The sequence below is a fragment of the Pithys albifrons genome, chromosome Z, assembly GCF_047495875.1.
Source record: "Pithys albifrons albifrons isolate INPA30051 chromosome Z, PitAlb_v1, whole genome shotgun sequence".
NCBI classification, from domain to species: domain Eukaryota; kingdom Metazoa; phylum Chordata; class Aves; order Passeriformes; family Thamnophilidae; genus Pithys; species Pithys albifrons.
In genome coordinates this window covers 35,245,810-35,273,330 of record NC_092497.1, presented here as the reverse complement: position 1 = coordinate 35,273,330, position 27,521 = coordinate 35,245,810, and the positions used below count along the sequence as shown (strand labels likewise).

The following is a 27,521-nucleotide window of genomic DNA, read 5'->3' as shown; positions in this document are numbered from 1 at the left end:
TGTCATTAAGAAGAAACAGAATCAACCTTAATAAATTCCATGCAAGTTATTTATCTTTTCTGCTTCTGAAAACACAAAGTTTTACAAGCTTACCAAAAATCATCCCGATCTTTGTATTAGTAGAAATACTAAAGGCACAAACACACAGTCTCACTTTTACCTACATCTGTAAAGCAGAACGCTATCCTTAAGATGTCCGCTGAAATCTGGGAGATGACTACTACTTTTGAAAGCATGAGTCCAGCAACCATGAAAAAAGATGTTAAAACAGGGTATGTTAAAAACAAGGCGTGGTTTAAAGCTGCATTTTCTTTGCTATATCAAACCCTTGCCCATGCTAACAATTCACAAGGCACAGCCCATTTCTTTCCATCGCCACTAAGATTTTTTCGTAGATGCCACCAGAAACTAAGAACTCGTGATTGCTAGAAACTGCCAGGACACTGGTTTTGTTTCATTACCTAATTCATTTCAGGGGTCCATTTTGCAGCTTAGCCTTACAAACACAGAGGAACAATTCTGAGAGTGGTGAACTTCATTCACGAGCCTTTTCTTCACCTTCTACAGAAGAAAACACACACTGGGGCTTCGATAAATTTAGTGCGGGAATCAACACAGTCAACAGAAGAAAGGGAGTTGGCTTTGTTTTTATTTTCAAGGTTCCTATCTACAGTCACAGTTTGTCCTACTGCTTTGTGTTTGCCTTGAATGATACGTGACAACTGTTGAAAAAAGCATTTATTTTCACATGCAAAAAAAAATCCCACTGGTTAGGCAATATTTTGGCTTAAAAACATTTCCAACATTCTAACAAGAATAGCCAAAGAAATGCAATCCCATGCTGGGCTATTCCCTCCCCATTTCCAGTTGGTTTCCAGTCTCCATGCAGACTACAGACAGAGCAAGGGAACTGAAATCAGGCCAGATTTTACTGTCACTTTCACTGTCATTTTACTGCACATCTGCAGTCCCTTCCTATTTACATATATATTAAATGTTTGTTATGGCATTTTTTATAACAACAAAAAAAAATTCCAGGGAAAATCCTTTTGGTCAACTCACCCATCCTTCTGCTAGCACATGACTGTGTTCTATTTCACACCGTCTGGAAACATTGGAGTATTTTATTTTCTGTAGAGCATTCATCTACCTGTGGGAAGATGAGTCATCATCTCCTACATTATTTTATATGCTGCCTTCAGAAAGTGGAGAGAACACAGCTGATTCCCTGTACTACATTCAAGGCAGGAAGGACTCCCAGTCAAGGCCTCTCCTTTTCCAAGGTCCATTATTTGAAGCATTATCTGCTTGGTGTTTAACAACAGCAGAGCCTTAAATCAGAATGCTTATAATTAATTAGTGTTGGAGCAAAAATCAAGGACTTCTATAAGAAACAATCAGCAAAAATTAAACAGTAATTTTTACAGTTTAAGTCTGTTAAACTTAATAGGGATTTTGTGGGACAAACTAGACACTTTTCTATCCCCAGTGGCTTTCTTTTCAACATATTCCAAACTCTTTTGCATTCAATAAGGATGCTAGTATTCTTTAAGAAAAAAGAAAAAAAAATCACACAAAAAAATTCAAAAAACTCTCCTAAAAGAGCATTTTACTGGAAGTTTTAGAATTAAATGCAAATAAGGGAAGTGATTCCATGTAACTAGATACTTTTTACAAAGAACTTTATTTCCACAAAGCCAAAAAATACTGCAATTCTTTCAAGTTTTAAGGCAATATGAAGATATTAACATATGTTGTACATACACAATGGCAGACTACTTTTGCACCTGTTCCAGACCTGTTGTAGCACAGCACAGCACTGGATGTTGTTTCCAGTGGCAATAATAACCTGCAGTGTTTACAAGATTCACACTCTCCTTACCCCTGTAACTTTTTTCTGACAGAATTAAACCATGCCAATTCCACAAAACTCTCCAAATGGGACGGGAGGGATGAAGGAAGACAGGGAGGCAGGCAGGAAGGAAGGAAAACAGGAAGGAAAGCAGGAAGGGGGGAAGGAAGGCAGGGGGGAAGGAAGGCAGGGGGGAAGGAAGGCAGGGGGGGGAAGGAAGGCAGGGGGGAAGGAAAGCAGGGGAGAAGGAAGGCAGGGGGGAAGAAAGGCGGGGGGAAGAAAGGCAGGGGGGAAGAAAGGCAGGGGGGAAGAAAGGCAGGGGGGGAAGAAAGGCAGGGGGGAAGAAAGGCAGGGGGGAAGGCAGGAAGAAAGGTTGATTCATCTGTCTGTCCATAAAGAAAAGATATATTAGATGCCTTTCCATGTAATTTTTCTTTGATTTTCAAGTTTTTTGTTGTTATGTCCTTCCTCTGCCTTACTATTTCCACACATCTTCAAAAGAGCTGCTATTGGTCTGCAGCTCACCCTTGCAACACACTCCCTCAGCTAAAAGTGTGTCAGGTTCAGCTCTTCAGAAAGCAGTAGACACAGGATGTATACTCTGTCCTCCACAAGCATTGCAGGCCTCAATGTCTAAGTCAAGCATGGCTCCAAGTGCTTTGTGACTCCCTCAAGGCCAGGGAAGCATACTAGTGCAGTTTGAAATGGTAATGTGCATTTTAAAGCAACTCCATTTAAAAAAATAAAAGAATTCAAATTATGATACTCTTGAATTTTCAAGAGCTTTTCAGAATGGCTTTTCAGATACCAGGCTGAGAACAAAGCACTGCAGCATGTGGCTTAACTCTTCTAATAGTGCATCATTTCCCTGCATGATAATCCTCCTCAGTTTTACTCAAAAAATCTCTACTGGTTCAACTCAACTTCAGGTAACTCTTGATGAACAACATTTTCTCGCTTCTCTGTGCTGTTCATTGCCCTTTCTGCTTCTACTTCCCCATATCTGTCTCATGCACTTCTGCTCTGTCTTATACCATTTTCAAACATCACTCTGTCAGCCTACCCGACTCTGCCTGGCTACAGTACCCATGGCAAATTAATGCGTTCCAACTGTGCAACTCCTTCCTGCTTCAGTTAAGTAGGTCTCCTGAAAAGGTTTACCATTAAAACATTTCCTCCTGTATGCTGTCTCCAATGTATCCGCGTTTGGAAATAAATCAAATAGTTCCAATTTCAACACGAAAAATTGGCTATTATTCATCTCATCAATATAATCTACAATCCATTTTGGTCTTCATCTGAAAGACTTTCATTAATGCTAAATGTGATACAAATTTAGAAAGAGAAAACTAAAATGCTTCCTCAAGAACTTGTTATATTTCAGCACTGAAAATTTCAGATAGGGATATACTGCCACTCAGGAGCCCTAAAACTGCCTAAAAACTACCTAAACATCTTGCAGTTTTATTGTATTGTGCTTCACATTGTTCAGGAAGAGAAGATATCCAAGAGCACAAGAAGGGCTCAAAGACCTCAAGGATAAAGGAAACCAATCTAACAAAGCATTATTAATGATCTATTACTTCATCAACTATTATTGAAAAAGAAAAGAAACAGAAACAACAATTTAAAAAATGAAGTTGCTACTAATATGTGGCAGTACTTGCAAACCTGCATTAGAACTTCTTAGCCATAGCACCAACCTCAGGAATTCTGTCCCACTTCAATGGCAACTCTGATGTTAGATGAATTTCAAAGATATTTTGGAACCAGTTGCCTTCTTTGATAGAAGCACAGTGCCCCTGTTCCTATGAATATCAGATGACAGAAAGGAAGAGGGAATGGGAATGTGCAGAGGCAAAGTGATCTTGAAACGACAACAAGAAAAAAAACACCTCAGGAATTCTGTTTCTCTGATACAACAAGGGCTTTCCCAAATCTACAGATATCTTTCTTCTTGCCTCTAAACTGCATCTTCAAATGAACCTTCTCTTCATCAGTATTCTTAAGATTTTCTAACAAAAGACATTTCCTTTCTAAGTAATGAATTCAGGTATTTTTCAGGCAGTTTGCAATGCTTATGTATCTCTTCTTGAACAAAAAGATGTGTTTGTCTTCAAGTGTGTATGGTTGGATTTTGAAATTCCTTTATTTAGGATTCAGAACAGAGAAGTAAAGACAACATGAATTTTAAGTCCCCTTTGCAGTTACTGAATCCTATACTCAGTTCCAGGACACAAACCCTCCAGGACTGCTAGTTACGACAGTACACCTAAGTCACCTTATGGGCAGCCCCATAAGGGTCAAGCCTTCACCAGAAAGGCTAAGCCTCTGGCTCTCCTATGCTGACACAGTGGTTTAGATTAGATAACAGGAAAAATTTCTTCATGGAAGGGGTGCTCAGGCATTGGAATAGGCTGCCCAGGGAAGTGATGGAATTGCCATCCCTGGAAGCTTTCAAACATCATGTGGCACTTAGGGATATGGTTTAGTGGTGAACACAGCAGTGCTAAGTTACCAATTGGATCTGATGATCTTGAAGATCTTTTACAACTTTAATGGTTCTATAATACATTACTCCACCTCGTGAAGGAGACAAGTGCTTCAGTACTGAAGTATGTAATCAAAAAAACATACACTGAGCAGAGCTACTTACAAATCTGGTCCTTAGCAACTTGTTTTTCTGCAGAATTCTCAGTCTCATAACGTATTTCCAGGCACAAGCATCTCCCAATTCCTTATTTCTGTTGACATTGCAACAGGGGACAGAGAAATAAGCTAGCATTTTCAGCCTTCTTAAAACTCTGCTGCCTGACTCTACACACCAAAAGTAATCCAAAAAGCCTCAATTCATGCATTACTGAAAAAGAGAGACAAACATTTTCATTAGCTTTGACTCTCCTTGGGTTTTCTACTGCCATTCCATTATTTCTAGCCTTCAAAATGTATTTTTAGTGACAGGATCTGTCTCAATAAGGAAGGGTTTTTTTCCTTTTCTCCTTGAAATCTCTATCACGCCCTTGCCAGTGAGCATGTATTCTTGGAAATATGTACTTCCTATTTCACTAGTAGTGATTTAATACCATCATACTGAACAAGATTTGTTCACAGGCCATGCTGTCGTTTGTGGTTTTTCTGTGAAAGAGGTCATATTTCATGTATTTTAACCAGTGAAAAAGGTCATTTGTCATAGCAGCTTTTACAGTTTGCTAAACATTCATACAAAACCAAGTGACACAAACTGAGATGACACACAGTTCCAGATACCAGACTCCTGTCATTTGTAAACAACAGGAAACAAGATGAGTGAAAACTACCTCCTCTGCAGATAATTGAGGTGGTGACCTGAAGAGGGACTGGAAAGGATGTCACAGCATTGTTAGATACCTGTTTTATGTCAAATGCACAATGTTGATATTGTTTGACAGCATGTACTGTGTATTTATTGCCTCACAGGACAGGTGTTAGTGATGTAGGAGACGCTAACTTTCTACTCTTTCAAGAATATACATACTACTACTCCAAGGAGCCAGATTTAACAATTACACAACTTGCAAACTGACAAAAACATTAGCAAAAAGTAACAAGAAAACAAGCCCAGCAATTCTGTAAAGTGGACAATCCAATTGCTTTTAAATTCAAAACCATGCTATTAATCCACAAAGACACTTGGTTGGAAACTCCTAACCACAAGAAGATTAATTTTCCTTGACAGTATCATTTTGTATCAAAACTCACAAAACAATGAATTTGAAGAATCGATAAAGGAAAAGTAGAACACAGGGGAGAATCACAATGGTGAACACAAATGTAAACTGAAAGCAAATTAAAAAGTGTGGGCTCCTTCTGTACTACTCTGAGCAGACATGGTAAGATGCTTGTCACATAAAACACATACGGTTCTCAGCATAATGTTCTAAATAATCCTAAAGGCACATGAGCCAAAAGCAAGGTGTAACCTGCATGGTATATGTGAATTCATCTGGCAGCTCTCCTTGCCACCCTTTCACCCCCAAACAGCTTCATCTGATATGAGTGCTGACATTGTTAGGAAGCAAAGGTATGCACATGTCTTTCCACAAGACACATGACACACTGTGTATAGAGACAATGGAGCAGGAGGAATTGTGAATAGGTGCAGGAAGCATAGCCCTGAAGAGGTCCCAAAATAAGCTGTAGGACCTGACTCTGGCAAGATACGAACCTCTGACATGCACTAGTTTCTCTCCTTTGGGCTGCACATGAAAAGTATCATAATAGATTCTGTAATTTTTTAACCCAAATTAAGTAGCTTCACATGCAGTGTCCTCACTTTTAGTATTATAAAGAGACACTGTGTTCTAATGTTTAAAACAGTTCATTTTTGGTTCCTGTGGCTATCCTCACTCTTGTAATGTTTATGAAGGAAGTCCGAAAGTAAAATACTGTCAAGCAGTCATTTTGAAACTGAGTCTCACTCTTGTTGAACTTCATATTGACAAGAGTAGTCATGGGACTGTACAGTTATAGCCTCTAAAAATTAACCTAAACTATTCCTTTGCCATCACTCAGTAGTGTTTCCTCTGGAAGAAAGGCAAACCATTATGTAAATTTAAGGGATATGACCAAGTCTCTCATGTCCTGTGCAGCTACTTTGACTGGAAGCTCATCCAATCAGTATTTCTCTCTTTGCAGAGAAGATGGAAGTTATGACCACTTTAGTGAAGACCCCAGAGCAGATAGCTGTTCCCAGGACAGCGTCCTGGCTTGCCCTCTTCCAGGAGTGGGACATCACTGTCACCTCTCCAACGGGTCAGCACAAGATTCAGCAGCAGGACACAGCTCACCTCAAGTTCCCCACTCCAGCACTGTGCTCCTGAACCTCAAGCTCATGCTCATATTCCTCTAGCTAAGCATAACTACCGAAATCCAGCTACACACACCTGTTCCACAGTACATTCTCTAAAATGTTATTAATTGATTTTAAAAGTCCAAATCCAAGATGTGGTAAGCTAGAAAGTGAAGGAAAAATGAAAGTTAACTTTGGTAAATATTCAGATATTTCACAAGTTATTTAAATGCCATGAATAAGCTATGACACTTTTTAATCTTTCTGCCCCAACTTCCATTTTGTCCTTCAAAAACTTAAGAAGGCAAAATCATACTTACTAAATGTCATTTATTTCAGCTCTTCTGTCTACTAAGACAGACAACTTCCAGCAACTAAGGGCAGTCAAAGAGATTTTAACAGCATATAATAGAATCACAGAATTGTTAAGGTTGGAAAAGACCTTTAAGACCATCAAGTCCAACCAATAAAAGAGAGCACTACTTTGTTTACCACTAAACCATGTCCCCAGATGCCACAGCCACATGTCTTTCGAACACTTTCAGAGATGGTTATTCCACCACTTCCCTGGGAAGCCTATTCCAATGCCTGACTACCCTTTCAGTGAAAATTTTTTTTCTAATATCCCCTTGGTGCAAACTGAGATAATTTCCTCTCATCCTGTCACTTGTTACCTGTGAGAAGAGGCCAAACCCCACCTAGCTATGACCTCCTTTCAGGTAGTTCTGGAGATTCATTGGATCTCTCCTCTCATTCCTTTCCTCCAGACTAAACACTTCCAGCTCCTTCAGACAATCCTCAGAAGACGCAAAAACATGGGAGAGGTGCCAGTTTTTAACACATTTGTAAAGAAACCACAGGACTGACTGCCTGAGTGACAGCAGAAGGAACAGTGCTGTCAGAAGGTACTACAAAAGCATACAAAAATATTGAAAAAAATTATTTTCCATGGTTATCTTCCATTGCTACACACACATGAAGACAACAATTCACCTGTTAGAACACTGCATAGTTTCTGAGAATAACAGGCAAGGACGTATACAGATGCCTGAGATTTTGAAATTAATCCCATGAATGTGTTTTCTTCATCTGAAAAGACTGAAGGACCAAGCCTACACAATCAGTTTCAGTCAAACATAAAGCAGATTTTCTAGGAAAGAAGATGGCATGAACAACTGCATTAAATGAGAAAAGCTCATCAGATCTTTCTGTTTTTCAAATGTCTTCAAGGCTTTAAAGTTTAACTCCGCCTAGCAATGAAATGGGTCAGCAAGTTTAAATTTGGTTATTTCAGTGACTTTTCTCCTGCTTATTTGGACCGACAACGGTACAGTTATACCTTACAGACAATTCAGTTTACTCCTGTACAAAACACAAGTTTCATTACTAACTAGAGGCTCAGGTTGCCCAAGGCTGCAACCAATTGTACAGAGTCAAATGGTCTTTAGTTCCATGACACAAAAATACAGGGACAAAGTCCTAAGAATGTTTTGGTAGGAGCAGAGCGTGCACAGAGGCTCTAACCAGTTACAGGATTGCAAATTTATGTGACATAGACTTTATCCATAAACTGTGCAAATAGCCAGGAGAAATGTAAGTAAATAGTAAAGAGATCCTTACTATAAGTTGGATAATAATTAAATAATGTAAGATCGTCAATGGAATCAGATAATTAAGTACACCCTGCAGTACAATTGCCAGAGGTGAGTGCATCCTCCTGGAGTCACACCCTCTGGTAAATGGTTCCTAAGTAAAATGTCAAACTACTCACAGCTTACAGAACATGGGTTACTCTACAGTCCATTTCTATGCTGTTAAGAAAACAAAAAAGTCCTCTCAGCATCTTACAAATTTTGGACTGCAGCTTCATTTTTTCCTCTAATTAAATGGATTTAATCAGAGGTAATAGCTATGATAGATCAAAACCAAATACTTCTAATGGAAGAATTGCTGTGCATTGTAAGTCTAGAATTTCTGGCTCTCATAGCAGAGCAATTAAATTTCTGTCATCTTGATGTAGCAATGTGACTGCTGTAAGCAAGTTATAAATTTCAGGCTCATTTTTTGAATTGTTCCACACACTCAAGATTATACAGTCCTTCTTACTACAGCTTCTAAAAATATAATGACCTTTCTTAATATTCTGAAACCTACTCTTAGGGAAGTTTCTGCTTCTTTAGCAGCAGTGGCATTTATTAGATTTCAATTCTCGCAACAAAACTAATTCCATGATATACCTTGACAAAAGCAGCAATCTTGCTTGTTTAGTAGCACGGAAAAACCGTGAACCAGGTCCATTCTGTTCTGAGACAATCCAGGCCTTGTATTAAGTCCTCTAACAAGGAATAAAAAAACCCTTTTCTCTCAATCTCATCCTTAAGCATTTTTGCATTCATCCAAGGCCTGTCCTACTCTCCTTTTGAAACTGCTAGAGACAAATAAGCTTGATGAGAAAACTAAACTCAAGAGTGTATGTGCAAGCTAATTTGTGTTCTGAGAAGGAAACGGGCCATGCCCTCATCAAAAAAGAAAGTGATTGGTTGACACGTAGCTGATGAACATGAGAAACTATTTAAAATTGCTTGGTCTTTGGACATTTTTAAGCGTCTTCTTTTTTCTAAGGTCCTACAGATACAAATTACTCCTCTACTTTGGAAAAAAAAAAAAAAAAGACACCTAAATGCATCATTCCAAAACCTGAGGACTAACAAGGGAAATGCAAGCAGTGCATACTCAATTCTGACACCTCCTACCTCTCAGATATGGGATTATATCACCAGCATCACCTACTATCACTGTTATCCCACCCAATAAACACAAATTCTTTTCAAAGAGAAACAAAGGGCTAAATTGAGGTGAAAGGGGAAGCACCACTGTATTACCTTAAATACTGATCCAAGTGCAGGTCTTGCCTGCATACCATACAGGCTGCACAGAATCTACAGCCTGAATTAAGGGAGTGATCTATCTCTGTTAGAAGAAAAGATTTGTTTCTCATCTACTTTGCTGTGATGTTAAAGAAGGGAAAAGTAATCACAGTGGCAAACTTAGAAAGCAGAACACATACTTATTGAAGTAAATAGAGCAAAAAAGTCTAGATTTTGTTCACAGTCCAGAAATTTATAGAAGGTCTATAAAAGATAGGAGAGAAAAAAAAAACAAACATGTCCTGTTATTTTAACAAGCAAAAGATAATAATTTCAGATTTCCGGACTTCTATTTGCTCTGTAGAATGATGAACATGTATTACCATAGCAGTTTCAAATGTAATCAAATGCCATTTTGATTTTCTTAGAATTACAGGACATCCTGAGCTGGAAGTGACCCACAAGGACCATCAAAGTCTAACACCTGGCCCTACACAGGACAGCTTCAAGAATCACACCATGTGTCTGAGACTGTTGCCCAAACCTTCATGAACTCTGTCACTATTGATGATGTGACCACTGCCCTAGGGGCAAAGAAAGCATTGAACACCTCTGCCTGGTCTCTGTCCCTGTTTGTGATATGACCATGCTCATTCTGCAACAGGACAATGATTATTTCTATACTGCCTTTTGCCAGTATAGAAAAAACTTTTTCTTATTGTCCCCCACATTTCTGGCCAGCTTCAACTCCCACTGAGCTTTGGCCACACAAAGTTGCTCCCTACAGTGGCAGCAGAAAGTCTGTATTCCTTCCATGTCACTTGACTTTGCTTCCACTGAACACATACCTTCCTTTTTCGCCTTATTTCCAAGCAAAGATCCTTGCTCATCCAAGGCAGCCTTCTGCCTCATCTGTTTAACTTTCTGCAGTAAGGAATTGTTGGTTCCTGCTGCCCAAAGTGACCAGAACTGATGGTCCCCTGATGAACAAACTGCCGCAGAAAAAAATAATCTGAAACATTATCAGTATTATATTCCCTTTTTAAAGCATCTAGAAGTTAGGGGAAATTAACTAAAAAGAAATAAATTTGCATGGTAGCATTTTAGTATGACCCGTCTTTTGTCAAAAGCATCACATTAGCAGGTTTAACAAACCAGCAAAACTATCAGTTACTTTTTCTCTTGCATTAACAGACAAAATCCTGCAAAAATTCTTCAAATACATCTATAAGGAAGGAACAAAATAAACAAAATATCAAATTTTCACAAGGAATCTCACTGTAAAAAAAGAGATCCCCCCAAAAGTCCTTAATGGTTAAGAATAAAACCTTACATTAAATAAAGAGAAGGAAAACCAGGAACAGAGAAAAGCCTTGCATAGGACAAATTGCAATTAGATAACTGAATCTAATGAAATCTGTAGAATGGATTTACAAAAAAAATTGCATAACTATGAAGAGACAACACTAGGCAAGATTTATTTATTTTTCCTAATGATTTTCAAGCATAAATGGTACCTATAGATCACATGTGAAAATACAAAATAACAAATACCTTACATAGCAATGTACTTACTGAATCTTCCTAATGATGTGGTCTACAAGCAACTCTAAAAGCACACTCTTAGCTTCGTACATTCCTCTGCAAAGATATTCAGCGCCAATGATGTGATGTTTCTGAAGCCCTTTGACCTTTTCTACACACTTTACTATCATTTATTTATTTATTTAAATGGCTTCTATGGCTATAGAAAATTATTGCAGTTGTTTAAAAAGGTCTGGACTAGGTGGCCGAAGAAATTATTGCTATTGACAGTGGGAAGGAATGTGAGAATGTGTGTCTATGTAGATAGTTATCAAATAAAGTACTGAAGCAAACAGATATAGAATAAATACAACAATTTTTGTGATCAGTCTTTGTTTCCAAATCAAAATCATAATTAGCAGCATAGATTATCAGGATTGTTAGTTTTTGCTCCCTCTACTGGTTAATTGACCCTGCAGTCATAAAAATAATGACAGTGTGGACAGAATCTCCAGACTGTTGCATTGCAAATCCACAATCCAAAATCTGAAACCAAATTATATTATTAAAAACAACCCTTACACACAGCTGGTATCTTACACATCAGTTCTAAATGTCACCTAAACTCATCTAAATGTCATAATGGAAGCAAAAACATCTTCCTATTATACCAGTTTGTTTGTGTGCCTAGTTCATAGACATTTCACTTTTCTTCCGGTTTAGAAATGCAATTAAAGATTTCAAATTATGAATCATGTAAGAAACTGCTGTTAATTGGATTTTTAATTGAAAGGTCCTTTTTTCTCTTCCTCATACAAAACATCAGCAAGCAAGCAAGCTGCAAAGCAGCCTAGATCACAGGACTCTGCCTTCTGCCTGGGGCTGGAAGGCAGAGTCTGTCAGCCCACCTGACCCACCCCCACATTAAGCTAACTCCAGCATAATTCGAGGTCTGAATATAAGCAAAGAGCAAATCCATAACAAAAAAATAGGAACAACAGTTTACCAACAATCATGGGATCTGATCACAATTATTACTTCCTCACAAACAGCATATTTCCAGGGAAATGTAATGTTACTACCAGCTTGAATCACCTAAAACAACACCTTAGCTTTGAACTTCACTGGATTAATACCGCTGGGACTCTGCATTTCATCTGAAGCTGACAAAATGTACTCTATAAATATTTATTTAGCATATAGCAGATTTCATTTTATTTCACAAAGCAAAAGTAATATCCATATAGCCACAGGTTTTCTGATTACATCTCCTGGAGAGATCATTTAAATAATAATTTTAAATGTCAGTTTCTGAATAAGAATAATTTAAATGTTTTTCAAGTGGTGTGAGTTGTAGTAAACATTAACATATCAGTATAATTACTTTTAGTTCACAAAAGTGAAAATAATGGCCACTTTCATTTACCTTGTTCAGTATGTTTTTTATTAATAAGCTTTAGTTTTGTGGATGAGCATGAGAAACTTCTATTGAAATATACAGATTAGAAATGTAAACACATTTCCCACAACGACTGACTTCAGAACTTATACCCAGTATTAGCTCAAAAAAAACCCCAAGGAACCAGCGTGACAAAGAGCACTACTGCCCCCTAATGCGTCAGCCCACAAAAGCTCCTCTGTAACAGCATTTCGTGTCTTTCCTGAAAAAATTCATTATCTCCACGAATTATGAAAAAAATGTAGTAAAACATTAAGACAAGCATTAAGAACATGTAAGTTAAAATCACACCATGTTTTTGCGCAACAGGCACACACATAATTTTGGGGAGAAAGAAGAAATATTTAGTAGCAGTGATTTTCAGATTAACAATACTTAGTGCACCAAGAGATCACGAAGATGCAAAATACAGCAGAAAAATTATGTTCCCACACTTCTGTAAGTATATATGCAGATATTAGTCAGCCTAATATACTAGGATGTAAGTGTTCTGAAAAAAAGCCTATAGTTATCTTCACACCAACCCAGATTTTTATAATTTTAGTGTCTGTACTGTGAGAGCGTTAGTTTTCTTCTTGCACCATTCTATCTACATGCCAGTCACAAATCTATTCTAGGCTTGTAATTATTGCAAAATAATTCCAATATTGGTATCTAAACACACTGACAGAGAAAAAGAGAGGAAACAATCAAAAAAAATCCACTTTCTGAATTCTGTTGGTGGAGGAAACAGAGGAACTTTCTGTCATATGAAAGTGACATTTTTAACTTTATTTTTTTACATTGTTTTGCCACATGAACTGAATCTTTATGCAGTGCTGCCCAGTGCATCTTGGGCATAAAATCTGTCTGGTTCCCGAGTCTGCATTTCAAAAACACAGACTGCAGTAAAATGCTGAAAAAATACAACTACTGCAAGTGTTGGTGAGAAGCACAAAGATATGCTGCATATTCTCTTTTTATTTCACCATAAATCAGAAAGTAGAACCGAGTTCTTATTTCTCCCTTCAAACTTCTTACGGAATTTCCCACAGATAAACATTCTGACAGACACCACAGAAGACTCCAATTTCCATTAGCAAGACAGGGTTAAAAGCAAATCATGTGTCTAATTTGAGACATGCTGCCTAACAAAAGATACTAATTTCGATAATTAAAAATTATGTTCATTAATGAGTTTGGACACTGAAACATTCCCAGTTGCTACAACTCTTGAACTCAAAACTCTGCCTTCAAACCTCCAAATATTGGCTTTCTGTAGCCTCATATACTATGTTATCGTTCATATAAATAGTCATTAGCACAGAAAGGTTGCGAGGGATGAGTAATGTCTTATACAGATACACACATGGTAGAAGGCTGCAAGCTACTAGGTATTAAAAGCCTAAGAAGTACCAATCACATGCTATGTGATACAAGTAAGTTATCTACAAAGATACTGTAGAGACCTAAAATAACCATATTCCATGGTATTTCTCCTGTCACAGCCCAAAGTGCTGGTAACACAGCTCTCAATCTGTCCAGGATGTGTGCTATTGTATCAGTACTTCACAATTCCAAGTGTTTACCATAAACTTTATGAAACGCAGAAATGAAAACACTGATGAGACTAACAACAGCCAAGAGTTCCAACAGATACCTCAGAACTTTAACACAGGACACCACCACAAGTCATTCCAACTCTGCCAAAGGTCTTTCTTACCTTTGAATCTTCAGTGCTCACTCCCAGCTCTAGCACAGCTTGAGGAGACTTCAGCTTCACTTGCATGGACTCTGCCATTTGAAGATTAAGCTGCCATCCAATTGTCTCAAGCTATGAAACACAAATTTAGATTACAATCAGATGGTACAGAAGCACTGAGATCAACTTTCAATATTGTCAGTGGTCTGTGTCAGGCAGTGTCAGGCTCTACAAAAGTTAAGCACTTGTATACAATGCATATTCCTCAAATTCTCCTGGACTCCAAGACAGATCTGTTTCTCTCTTGCCAGATTTACCATTTAAACTGCCTACGACTACCCAATATAAAGAAACTTCCTGTGCCTCAGATCTGATGGAACCAAACCACAGAACATAACTAAAAGTCCAGAATAAAGTAGTTTCCTCCTGTTGTGGAGGTTTATCAGCAAAGTTGCAGATTCAATTTAGTTTCATATTTATTTTTCTTTTAGGAAGAAGAAACAAAGTACCAATAAATGGTAAACCAGCTAAAAACGGTAATTTCTTAATCAACAGATCTACTCATGTGTGTTGCACCATATACAGATGTTAATGACAAAAATAATTCTGTTCTGCTTTTTGAATCACTACTGCTGAAATGATAAAAAAATGCATGTGAGCAACAAAATTTTTAATAGAAAATTATAAAAAAATAAATTTTAAATTGCTTTTTATTCATCAATAAAAATTATATTCAAACACTGTAGAGGTATACTTCACACATAAATGCAGTGAGCAAAAACAGAACAAAAGACTTTCACAAAATAACCTACCTGGCCTTCATGAATAAAGGAATGAAAATACAAAGTTCTTACCATCTAGAAAGATAATTTACACACAAGTTCTTTTAAATCTAGTGTCTCCTCTCTGCTAGTAAATATTGTGGCTGGCGTGGTAAAAATAGAAGTATGTCACATCTCAGTTAATCTCTGACCAGTCCAACAATTCAGATAAAATCATTGACAGACGCCCTGTACTGTGAACAGCAATACAACCCTATAGTCACAGTAATCTCTAGATGAAACACAGGAAAGGGTGGCAAAAACATCTTCCATGGGCGCAGCTCAGACAGAGCTTCCAAAATTTATTGTAGCTATACCACTCATATTTACACACTAATGTACTTACAGACAAAGACATTACCTAATGTAACTACATAACAAACACTGAAAGCCATATGACTATGCAGACCAAAAGGAAAATTATCAAGACCACTGCCAGTCCAAGATGGTTGGGGAGTTTAGCCAAGGCCAAAGTTAAGGGAATGACATAGCTTCAGAGTGACTTTGAATACAGGAACAGGACTGTAGGAAGAACTTCAGCAGGTCAGCCTGCAGGATGTCAGTTGCTCTGCAATCAATGTCCCATTTGGGCTTCTATTTGTGGTAAAAATAAGGAAGTTTACACATTAGTCAAATCGATGAAAGCATGCAGACAACACAAAGGAACTCAGTGAGGATGCTCTGAATCTGGTCTACCTCATTTTGTGGTAGGTGTAGTTGCAGAAAGAGTATGCCCACAGCCAGTGAATTAAAGAGGTTTTAAAGAAAAGTTTAATAGAAGCAGATGAATTTTTAATCATAATTCTGGTTTGACTTCCCCTAACTTGATTACATTTTGATTGGTGAAAATAACAGTGCATTGCCCATCCCATCCAAAGGTAGAGAACACTCCAGAGTGGATTCTGTGTACGTGCTCAAGTCAATCACACTAATGGAGAACTCTGCTAAGCCCTTGTGCTGGCCAATATTTTCCAGAAAATTACACCAGAATGACAGAAAACATTATTCTCTCCACAAACTTCATTAAAATTTAGTAAAGAAACTCTAGTTCTCTCAGGAGCATAAAGATGGTCTTTTTATCACAAAAACAAAGTTTAGTTCACTAAAGGAAATTGGTAGCAGCCAACAGAAAAGTACCCAAACCCTGAGTTATGCTGGGAGCAGCCCGAAGCAGGCAACCAGGGACAGCACCACCTATCGATAGAGCACCTGAGCACTAAGGTCAAACACAGGCACAAGGAGCAAACTCTGGAACATGACAGCTCTTCACACTGTGGTCTCTCAGATTCACACCCTGTGCTCCTCTACTTAGAAAGGACTTTCTGTCCACTATTTAAACAGTTTTAGTACAGTAGTAGGGAAACTAAGCCTTAGACATGCTAGCAGCTTATCCAGCATTAGAAAATAATGCCACTAGAGACAATAACAAAATCACAGGATGTCTGACTTCTAAGACTTTTCTGAAGTTGTTAAATAGTGTATTCTATACAGCATGAGGAACAAAACACTAAAAATAAATTCAAATTTGTGTCTTCTTCTTCACTTTTAGTACACATCTATCCCAGAATACTTTAGAGGGCTCAGAACAAACACAGTATGTGTGGCAGCACAGTGGCCTGAGTTTATACCTGAACAGCAGCCTTAACTCTTTTCATACTGCTTTACCTTAAAATTACTTTGTTTTCCTGTACAATTCATGTATTTTTCACGTTTTAAACATAATTGTATGAGAACAAGTTTAGATAAATACATGGCATGCTGTCGGAGGTTTCAAAATGATCTGACTATTTTCTTGAAAGAAAAATGTGGCATGTGTTTGGCTATCATTATGTTTAGTTAGAAGACATTCAACATCCTGAAAAGACAATTAACCTTTTGAGAGTGGTAATATTTTTTTGCATGGCATTTTTGTCAAGGCACAGTATTTGTTACCCACAAAGTGGTACATATTTTAGGACCAATTTTTTCAAATGTGAAAGGACTACAAAATTATTTTCTATAACAAGACTAATATCAGAAGTGAGAACAGAATAATGGAAGAAACTACATGGTGCCAGAATCTGTGATATATTAACTGAAAACCATTTACAGGGGAGGAGGAGAAGTATTTCTTCATAACTAGCAAGAAAACAAAGCCATGTTTTTAGCTACTGTAGACCTTTGGCTTCTTTTTACAATTTCTTATCAGCAGTATAGAAATGTGCAAGCTACCTTGTCACTGCAACACTAAACTCTGGAAAATGTACCATTTAGTGCTGTAACTTCCCACTGGTATCTCTGACACTTATTTAACCTCAGGGTTATGTTTAGAAAATAAAGAAGAAAATAAAACAAAAAACAGGTGCAAGCCTGACAACAAGAAAAGAACAAAAACATAGATACTACATAAAACCAATAGCAAGCACACATAAAATCTGTTCCATGAACCTTGTGTCAAATGATTCAGGGCAACAAAGATATGAGGAATTTTGAAAACACCTGTAAATTCTTAGTCCCTGTGATCAGTTTGTTTCACTCAGTCTTCTGAAGAGGATGTCATGACACCCAGGACTAAACAGATGTGGAAGAACTTAGGCATTTTTCCCCTGCAGCACTCACTCAGTACTAGCTGTAGAAAAGATGCTACACCTGCTAAACCAGCTCCTTGTCCCCGCCCCCCGCCCCACGCGCGCACACACACACACACACACACACACACACACACACACACACACACACACACACGGTGCTTCTCAGTGGCCACCCACAACTGTTCCAGGGCAGGTACACACTAGAAAGCAGATAATGCCCCTATTACAAAACCATCTGACCCTTCAACTGCAAATGAGCAGCACCTCCATAGGGACACCTTTGGTCTGTCTACTGCAAAGTCTGTGACAGCCACACTAATTTTCCTCCAGTATAAAACGTGAAATCTTCCAACTCCTGCTCACTGTCCTGTCCACCAGACTATTTTCCACACTAAACAGTAGAGCACAGTGTTTTACATAATAAGACATCAGCAATCTAACATAATTATGATGAAACATTTGGGTCAAGGTCAGTCTCTACAAAAAGCCCATGTGCACTAAACATCAAGACAGCTTTCACAGTTTAACTGATACAAACTTCAAGCATTATCTCCAACCAAATCAAGGATTTCATATAGCTAAAATTAACGTCCACAGACTCCACCATTTCCATCATCACTTAGAGCCCACTATGTTTTCACATACTGTCTTGTCTCCCTCTGGCATATTTTCACCATAGTTTCGTAATTTCACCTTTTGCTGCCCATAAACTTTATGACAAATTCAAGAAATCTGATAAATGTAAGAAGCTTCTATATGAGTTGTCAAAAAATAGTTTTCTCAACTTCATAAATATATTTATTTTATACTCTTTAATGAGAACTCAAATAAATGTTCTTTGGCTAAGAAATTCAGGCTAAACACAATCACCTTAACTATAAAAGAACCAAGCTATCAGACTCCGAAACAAAGGACTATGACTTTGAGAAGGAAAGCAGACTGAATGTCCAGAACAGGCATCCTTCAGGTTGGAAGGGCCAAGAATAGAGCCAAAGCAACCAAGAAGCTCACACCAAAAAAGATGTTGGGAAAAAACGAATTTGAGGAAAGAAAGTAAGTGGACATACAGAGAAGACCAAAAGTGGGAACAGAATTTCAGAAAACATGTAAGCACCTAAAATGGCTTCCATAATACTTTCAATTTCAGCCATTCAAAACTGCTGGAGAAGGGTCCAGTATTTTCAAAGAAAGACAGAAAAAAAGGGTTTAAATGACAGTCAGTAATGGAGCAGGGAAAGGGGATATTTTTTAGTTTTGGTCTTGATTAACATACTGAGATCCCATCCCCTGTCTGTTGCTGCGCCCATGAAAACAAAGTTTAAGTGGAAAAATTGGAATTTTCACACAAATTACCTGCTTCCAGAAGGTGGAGCTTTCAGAAGATCATCTAATGTCATAACAAATCATTACAGAAATTACAGAAGACCAGTATTATGCCTCTCAGAAGTCACTGATGTGGCACAGCTTACTTCCCAACACAGTGTAAGCAGGATGCCATAATAATGTGCAAACTGCTATTTCTCCTCCATGACTAATCCATGATTTGGCATTTATTTGCCCCTTAGAAAGTGCTTTAAGCATTGACTCAGAGAAAGCAGGAGCAACAATGAGTAAACAGAGCACTGAACCTGCAAGAACTACAGGACGGAAGTACTGCTTGGACACAAAAACTTCACATGACTACAGTTTTTATAATCACCAGACATTCAGACAGTTCCTAAACAGCCCATTACTTTACAGTTCTAATTTAACTCTCAAAGATCTAATTATTTTGTTCAGGTTCTTGCACTCCATTCTCTTGGCAAGATTTTCTGGTTTCAGAACACCTGGCTTTCACTGAATAAAATACTTCACATCTGTGTAATCCTAAACCAAAAAGCCAGCCTTCAGTTAATGAGAGAACAATCATGTTATATTCAGAAAACACAAGGGATTCAGAACATGTGGGCAACAAATCACCATTATAGGTCACATCCTATGCAACAAGCCACCACATATAAACTGGCTACAGGAAAGATTATGAAGACCCTGGCATATCCATTATTAGCCTTCTTGATGATCTGATGCCGAAAGCATTTCTGCAGGGAGGGATATGAATACTGAGTAACATTTAGCAAAGAGCAAGAAAAAGAATTCTCAAAACTAGAGTTCCATCTTGAAGTCTAAAAAAGTGAGGAAAACACACTTATGGGCTGACCATGGTAATAAGCCTGATGGGCAGAGAATGCAGAATCAACTCTTAAATTGGCAGCAGTGTTCTGTATTTTTACACTTATGCAGGAAAAAAATTATGAAAGCCTTGGATGGGCAAGTGAAAGCTTCCGCGGCGCCCACTAGGAAAGTAGGGAAGAGATTGCTGACTGCCTTATCAGATCCTGATCCCATAGCTAGGAGAACACGAAAAGGGAAGGAAAGCTTGTGCTAGAAGCTCCTTTAAGGCAGGCTATGGGAAACCAAGATCCTATGTATATAAAGACTCCTTTTTCACTGGTAGAGCTGCAGCAGTGGAAGGCTTCAGTGGGGTCATATAGAGACAATCCCAATAAAGTTGCTAATTATGTAGAAAGGGCAATAAAGACTCAAGACCCGGATTGGTTCGACCTGGAAGTGTTAATGTACACCCTATTGGACAGCACAGAGAAAGAAATGGTTAAGAGAGCAGCAAAAGCTGGAATTCAGCTGCTGAGGGCAGCTGGGCAGACTTCAGGGGAAGTTCTGCAGATATTTCCCCCAATGGATCCAAAATGGGATCCTAATGTGCCAGCACAGAGGGAAGCACTGACACGATACCAGGAGTATGTGGTTTATTGGTTCAGACATGCTATCCCAAAAGCAGTGAATTGGGCTAAGATGTATGAGGTAAAACAGGACAAAAATGAATCTCCTACTGATTTCCTGAATAAGCTGAAAGATGTCATAAGAAAATACACAGACATAGATACAGAATCAGACACAGGGAAAAAGCATTTGGTTAATTTGTTCATAGGCCACTCTGGGGATGACATAAGGAGGAAACTGCAGAAGGCAGGGGACAAAAAGGATATTAGTGAGTTGCTGGATATAGCTTGGGTGGTATACCAGAATAGAGAACAAAAGGGCAAAACAAAGGTGTTGGAACCGGAGGAGGAAGATGACAGTCATGGACACTGTAACTGCCAGGAGCGTCGTAAACACAATACCCAGAATAAGGGGTGTAAGCATCATTACCAATATGACAGGTGTTCCTACTGTAAAAAGAAGGGGCACTGGAGAAAGGATTGCCCAGACCTGAGAAAGGATGAAAACCCCCCTCTTCCCCTTCCAGCCCCCCAGCTGACTGTGAGTCAGAATGCATGAAGCAGACCGGAGGTTACTACCCCAGCAGAACCTCTGGTTATAGCTAAGCCGGGGGAAGAAGAAGTTGAATTCTTGGTTGATACAGGTGCAGCTTATTCTGTGTTAAACACCTTGGAAGGGAAACTGAGTCATGATTCTATAACTGTGGTTGGTGCTACTGGGGTAAGTGAAACCAGGCCTTTCTTTAAGCCTCTGAAGTTTAAATTAGCCAAGCACTGGGTAACTCATCAATTTCTTTATATGCCAAACTCTCCCAAGCCTTTACTAGTCAGTGATTTGTCAGAGAAATTTAAATTCTGCAAAGGGGGGAAAATAAAAGTCATAATTCCTGATACTAAATATATCGAAGCAGCTACCTCTTTCATACAGGAAAGCCACGAGGAGAACCCAGCAGAGGTAGAGGATGCTGTCATCCCCTTATTATGGGCCAGTGATTACCCTGGAAGATCCAGGCAAGCAGAACCAGTAAGCATCACTCTCAAGCCAGGAGCAACACCAGTAAGACAAAAACAATACCCTTTGAGCCTAGAGAGCTTGAAAGGATTAGCACCCCTAATTGAAAAGTTTCTCAAATTCAAGCTATTGGTAGAATGTGAATCCAAATATAATACCCCTATCCTGCCTGTGAAAAAGGCCGATGGCAAGAGCTATCGTTTAATGCAGGATCTGTGGGCAATTAACAGAATAACAGAGGACATACACCCTGTAGTGGCTAACCCATATACCCTGCTCACCACATTAACTGATGATTTAGGGTGGTTTACTGTGCTTGATCTCAAGGATGCCTTCTTCTGTATTCCTGTGCATAAAGACAGCCAAGAGCTCTTTGCTTTTGAATGGCAGAACTCTGAAACAGGAAGAAAGACCCAACTCACCTGGACAGTTCTACCCCAAGGCTATAAGAACAGCCCAACGCTATTCGGGAACCAACTAGCTAAGGAGCTGGAGGAATGGAGAAGACAGGAGCCAGAGGGAATCCTCCTACAGTATGTCGATGATCTGATGCTCGGCACGAGAAGCCGAGATGAATGCATCAGACTCACTGTAAGTCTTTTAAATTTTTTGGGTTTAAATGGATATAAAGTCTCAAAAGGGAAAGCACAAATTGCAAAGGACCTAGTCATCTACCTGGGGCTGGAAATATACAAGGGACATCGACGGCTCAGTGCAGACAGGAAAGAAGCCATCTGCTGTCTCCCAGAGCCCCACACCGTCCGAGAGATGCAGGCTTTCCTGGGCATGGCAGGATGGTGCAGACTTTGGGTGGCTAATTATGGACTATTAGTCAAACCCTTATATGGAGCACTGAAAGCGGCCCGGGAAGGAGTCGTGGAATGGACTGATGAAACTAGAGCTGCATTTAAACAGCTGAAACAATCCTTGATGTCAGCTCCAGCACTGGGACTGCCAGACTTAACCAAACCTTTTGAACTGTTCACACATGAGCAACAGGGTGTTGCCCTGGGGATACTGTCACAGACCCTAGGATGCCAGCGCAGGGCTGTGGCTTACTTCTCCAAACAGCTAGACAATGTCAGCCAGGGGTGGCCGGGATGTTTGCGAGCTGTGGCTGCAACTGTTGTCCTAATCCAAGAAGCTCAGAAACTCACCCTGGGGCAGTGCATTGTCGTGTATGTACCCCATGCAGTTCAGGCAGTGCTTGAGCGAAAGGGGGGTCACTGGTTGTCCCCTAGCAGAATGCTCAAGTACCAAGCTGTGTTGTTGGAACAGGATGATGTTACCCTGAAAACAACATCCAATGTAAATCCTGCCATGTTTCTGTCCTCGACACTAACTGACAGTGTGCCCAAGCATGATTGCTTACAGACATTAGAGGAGGTCTACGCCAGCAGACCAGACCTGAAGGACACACTCCTTGAGGATCCAGACTGGAAGCTGTACACAGATGGGAGCAGCTTCATGCAAGACGGTAAGTGTTTGACAGGATATGTCGTCACAACGAAAGATGAGGTGATTAAAGCAAAAGCCTTACCAGCAGATGTATCATCCCAGAAAGCAGAACTAATTGCATTAACGAGAGCCCTGGAACTAAGCGAAAGAAAGAAGGTAAATATCTGGACAGATTCTAAATATGCTTTCAGCGTGGTTCATGCCCATGGAGCAATCTGGAAGGAGAGAGGCCTGTTAACTGCTCAGGGGAGGGGAATCAAACACGCAGACCAAATTAATGCACTTCTGCACAGCATTTGGAAACCAGAAAAGGTGTCTATCATTCATTGCAGAGCTCACCAGAAGGGGAAAACAGCCCCTGAATTGGGAAATCATTTTGCTGATCAGGCAGCAAAAAGGGCTGCAGAAAAAGGCATCCTGCCAGTAATACCACAAAAAGAAATTGACTTGACAGGATTCACCCCAAAATACCATGAAAAAGACCAGCAATTAATTAAGTCCCTTAACGCAGAAATTAAAGAAAGTGGATGGGCAGTTACACCCACAGGACAGGTCGTAGTTACAGCCCCAATCCCTAGAGAAATAGCTCTGCAGGAACATGAAGCTACACACTGGGGAAGTGAAAACCTTCTAAAGCACTTAAAAAAGGTAATCATATGGACAGGCATGACAGAGGTCGTGCAATCCAGTGTTAGCAAATGTGAAATTTGCAGGCAAAATAATCCTGACACAACCAAGAGAGTGGTGCTAGGGGTAACAAAGGCTGGAGACTTTCCTGGAGATTACTGGCAAATAGATTTTGCTGAGTTACCACCCAGAGAAGGGTATAAATACATACTGGTACTAGTTGACACATTCAGTGGATGGCCTGAGGCATACCCCTGTCACACCAACACAGCAAGGGAAGTGGTAAAAGCTCTACTTAACCACATAATTCCAAGATTTGGAGTTCCTCTGGGAATGTCATCAGACAGAGGGACACATTTCATTGCAACCATAGTTAAGGAGGTGTGTCGTACCCTCGGAATTGTTTGGGACTTGCATACCCCCTACAGGCCTCAGGCGAGTGGCAAAGTTGAACGCATGAATGGTACCCTCAAAATGCAAATCAGTAAAATTTGTCAAGAAACATCCATGTCATGGGTTCAAGCTCTGCCTCTGGCTCTCCCGAGAATTCGTATACAACCAAGGCGGAGGGATAACTTAAGCCCTTATGAAATACTGTATGGGAGACCATACCAAGCTCCGCACCTCCCAGGGGACATTCACATAAAAGGGAAAGTTGATTTACAAAAGTATTTAATGGCTTTAAGCTCTACTTTACAGAAACTCCAGAAATTTGTTGAGCTATCCAGACCAATCAGACTAGACACACCTGCTCATCAGTTCCAGCCCGGAGACTGGGTCTACGTCAAATGGTGGGACAACGATCCGCTGCGAGCTAAGTGGAAAGGACCCTTCCAAGTCCTGCTGACTTCTTTTACTGCAGTTGAAGTTGCCGGGAAAGGACCCTGGTTCTATTACTCCAGAGTGAAGAAAGCATCGATTCCTGGGACAATCGACAAAGCAGAACCGGACACTGATGACAATGATGCGGCTTAGACTGCTTCTTCTGTTCATGTGGTCTGTACAGTCGGTAACTATGATGCGAGTGTGGAATCAAAATTTACATGTGACCCTAGTGCAAAATGTGTCAAAAATCCTTCACAAAACTGACTGCTGGACTTGTACACAAATGCCAGCGATTGATGATAAAGAGAGTGATTGGCCCCTGATTGGTATTCTAATGAACGAGACAAACTTTGGTGAGACTTTCGGAGTCCCAGGGACATGGAAACTAGTTGAGAGAGCCTATTATTCAATACCCCTGAGCAATGTAATTCTCAGTCAAGACGATCAAACTGTTCCTTGTCTGTTTATTAATGTTAAGGAAATGTCACCCTTCTTACCTACTGTGACACCAGCACAGCTACCAAAGGGTTAACCCCAAAGATGGTGATAAAAATGGCAGCACGACCCTGGAGAATAGTCCCTAAACAGGGCTCAGGGTGGTACTGGATCTGTGAAAATGAAGCCTGGCAAGTTTTACCCCTCAATAAAGACAGGGTCTGCACTTTAGGAGCTGTGATACCAAACATAACAATCCTTGACCGAATTGATGAACAGGAAGAGTGGGGAAGAATCTATCCCAGAAGGGTAAAGAGAACCAATAATCCCCTTATAGATCGTCCCACACTTTTCCACAGCATAGTCAGAGCTGCAATTCCATCCTTGGGAGTAAGTGAATTAGAAAAGGCAGTTGTCAACATCTCAGCTATCCTCAAAAACCTCCAAGATAAAACCACAGATGCTACTACAGCTTTGAAAGAAGAGGTCCACAGTTTGTCTTGTGTAGTTCTGCAAAATACAATGGCCCTGAATTTGATACTAGCCTCACAGGGAGGTGTGTGTAAAGTCATTAACACTAGTTGTTGTTCCTACATAGACCAAAGTGGAAGAATTGAGAAAGATCTGGCTGCAATTCGGAAGCAAAACAAAATTCTGCATCAGGTAACCCTTGATAATGTCTCATTAGGCCTGGATGATGTTTTCCAAAAGCTCACGTCATGGTTGCCGAACGGGACCTGGATGAAACAGCTGGTTTTGGTAGTGATATATGTAGTTAGTGTTTGCATAATCGCTTATTGCATGATCAAATGTTGCAAATGCTGGTCATCTCTTTGGTACAATTTCAAGTATGGAAAGTAGAAGCGAACAAAATTTTGAGTTTTGTCTGTTTCTAAAAGGGGGGACATGATGCCGAAAGGGTTTTTTAATTTTTCAATTTTCATATTTTGTAGATTTTAGGAACACAGTAGATGTAATGCTGTAGATTTTAGTGAATTAATATTTAGCAGCTTGTAACATAAAGTCCTTCTATCTCTACCCCTGCTCCAGAACTGGCAGCTGAGATCTGCCAGCTGTTTAGTCTCTTCCTCAAGGTACCTGATTAAAGCATATCAGAAGAGAACATAAACATGGAGCAGTGTGACCCGAAGCCCTGGAGAGCGTCCAAGAGACCTTTGTGTGCTGAAGAAGAGGAGGTGGATGAAGACAGAGGGTCCCAACGACCCCAGCCCCAATTCAACGGGGGTGGGAACTGGAAGGGGACAGAGGTGGAACTGGACATGTGGACAGTAGTGATTGGATAGGTTATATTATAAAAGCTATAGAACTTAGAGCTTGTTGGCGCGCGCGTTGATGTATTCCTGGATGAGCGGGGTTGCTCATTAAAGTGCCTGCCCATTATCTTATCTCCTACAAAACTTGGCTCAGAGTCTTTTTTACAGACTTTTACGGCAACAATCAAATGACCAAAAGCATTTCTGCAGGGAGGGATATGAATACTGAGTAACATTTAGCAAAGAGCAAGAAAAAGAATTCTCAAAACTAGAGTTCCATCTTGAAGTCTAAAAAAGTGAGGAAAACACACTTATGGGCTGACCATGGTAATAAGCCTGATGGGCAGAGAATGCAGAATCAACTCTTAAATTGGCAGCAGTGTTCTGTATTTTTACACTTATGCAGGAAAAAAATTATGAAAGCTTTGGATGGGCAAGTAACACATAGAATACGCATGTAGAAGTCTACTACTACAACAAATGTTTTCAGTATTGCCAAAAGGTAATTGTAAAGTAAAAATAACATTACTATATATCTGGTAGTTTTTGAAAATCAGCTATATAATAATACACTTTTTCAACAGCATTACTTCAGTTGGGTATTTCTTCCACTGTCAATGGACTATGGCTTAATTTGTCTGTTTGGACTTTAATTCACAGTCTAAAATCAATATGGAAACTTGAGATCGCAAAGTCTAAACTTCTACTATTTTAGTGTTCAAGACTGAGTAACTAACACTGTGGGAGACTGCATAATAGGGGGGTGAAAATCCAGCCTTCAGTCCATTCTTGAGGAAGTAGATTTAGGATAGCTAGAAAAATAAGGAGCTACCCTTGAATAGCCCCAGTGTGAACAAAAACTTTCAGATACTTTAAAAATTAAGACTGACAAACTCAAAAAGGGCACTACATGATGTGGTTACTTGCAGTAAAGCGGAAAATGAACAACCCAGTGTTTCTGCCCCACATGTACCTTAGCAAAATAATTTGCTGTCCACAAAGACAACAGTTACAGAAGAAGAGAAATCATATCCTATTTTAAAAAATGAAATCATAATTTTGGGGGTTTATCTGAGATATTAACTTATTCATGTCAGTTATTTTTCCCTCTGATTTGAGAGGAATAGTCCAATTTTAAAAATTAAACATTTTCTGCAATAATGGAAAGAGCTGTTTATGTAATTTAAGACATCCCTACTATCCTCACTGATAGTGTTATGAACAGTGAAGTAAGAGAAAATTAGATATGAAAGACATATTCAGGAAATCTTGGTCTCATTATTACAGTAGTATATAGCACACTGCACAAAACATTTAAGAAATGCTTTCCAAGCAAGAAAATATTTTGAGGACATAAATAATCCATAACACAAGAAATTTTCTAGTGCAGCTCTTCACTTACAATACATTTATTTCAGTTTTCTAACAAATATAGAATAAAATCAGTATGGACATCCTTTTATTCAGTTTAATTCTTGAAAGAGTAACTGCCATAGTTCCTCCACTGAAGA

At 39.3% G+C, this 27,521-nt stretch overlaps 1 protein-coding gene across 2 annotated transcripts in view; it reads right to left on the bottom strand.

The window, feature by feature from the left end:
- COMMD10 (COMM domain containing 10) overlaps positions 1–27,521 on the bottom strand; it is a 123,439-nt gene that overhangs the window by 76,067 nt on the left and 19,851 nt on the right. For both annotated transcript variants that reach the window (XM_071580995.1, XM_071580996.1), the window contains exon 5: positions 14,233–14,343. In XM_071580995.1, coding sequence (XP_071437096.1) covers positions 14,233–14,343 — 111 coding nt within the window. The remainder of the gene's footprint in view (positions 1–14,232; positions 14,344–27,521) is intronic.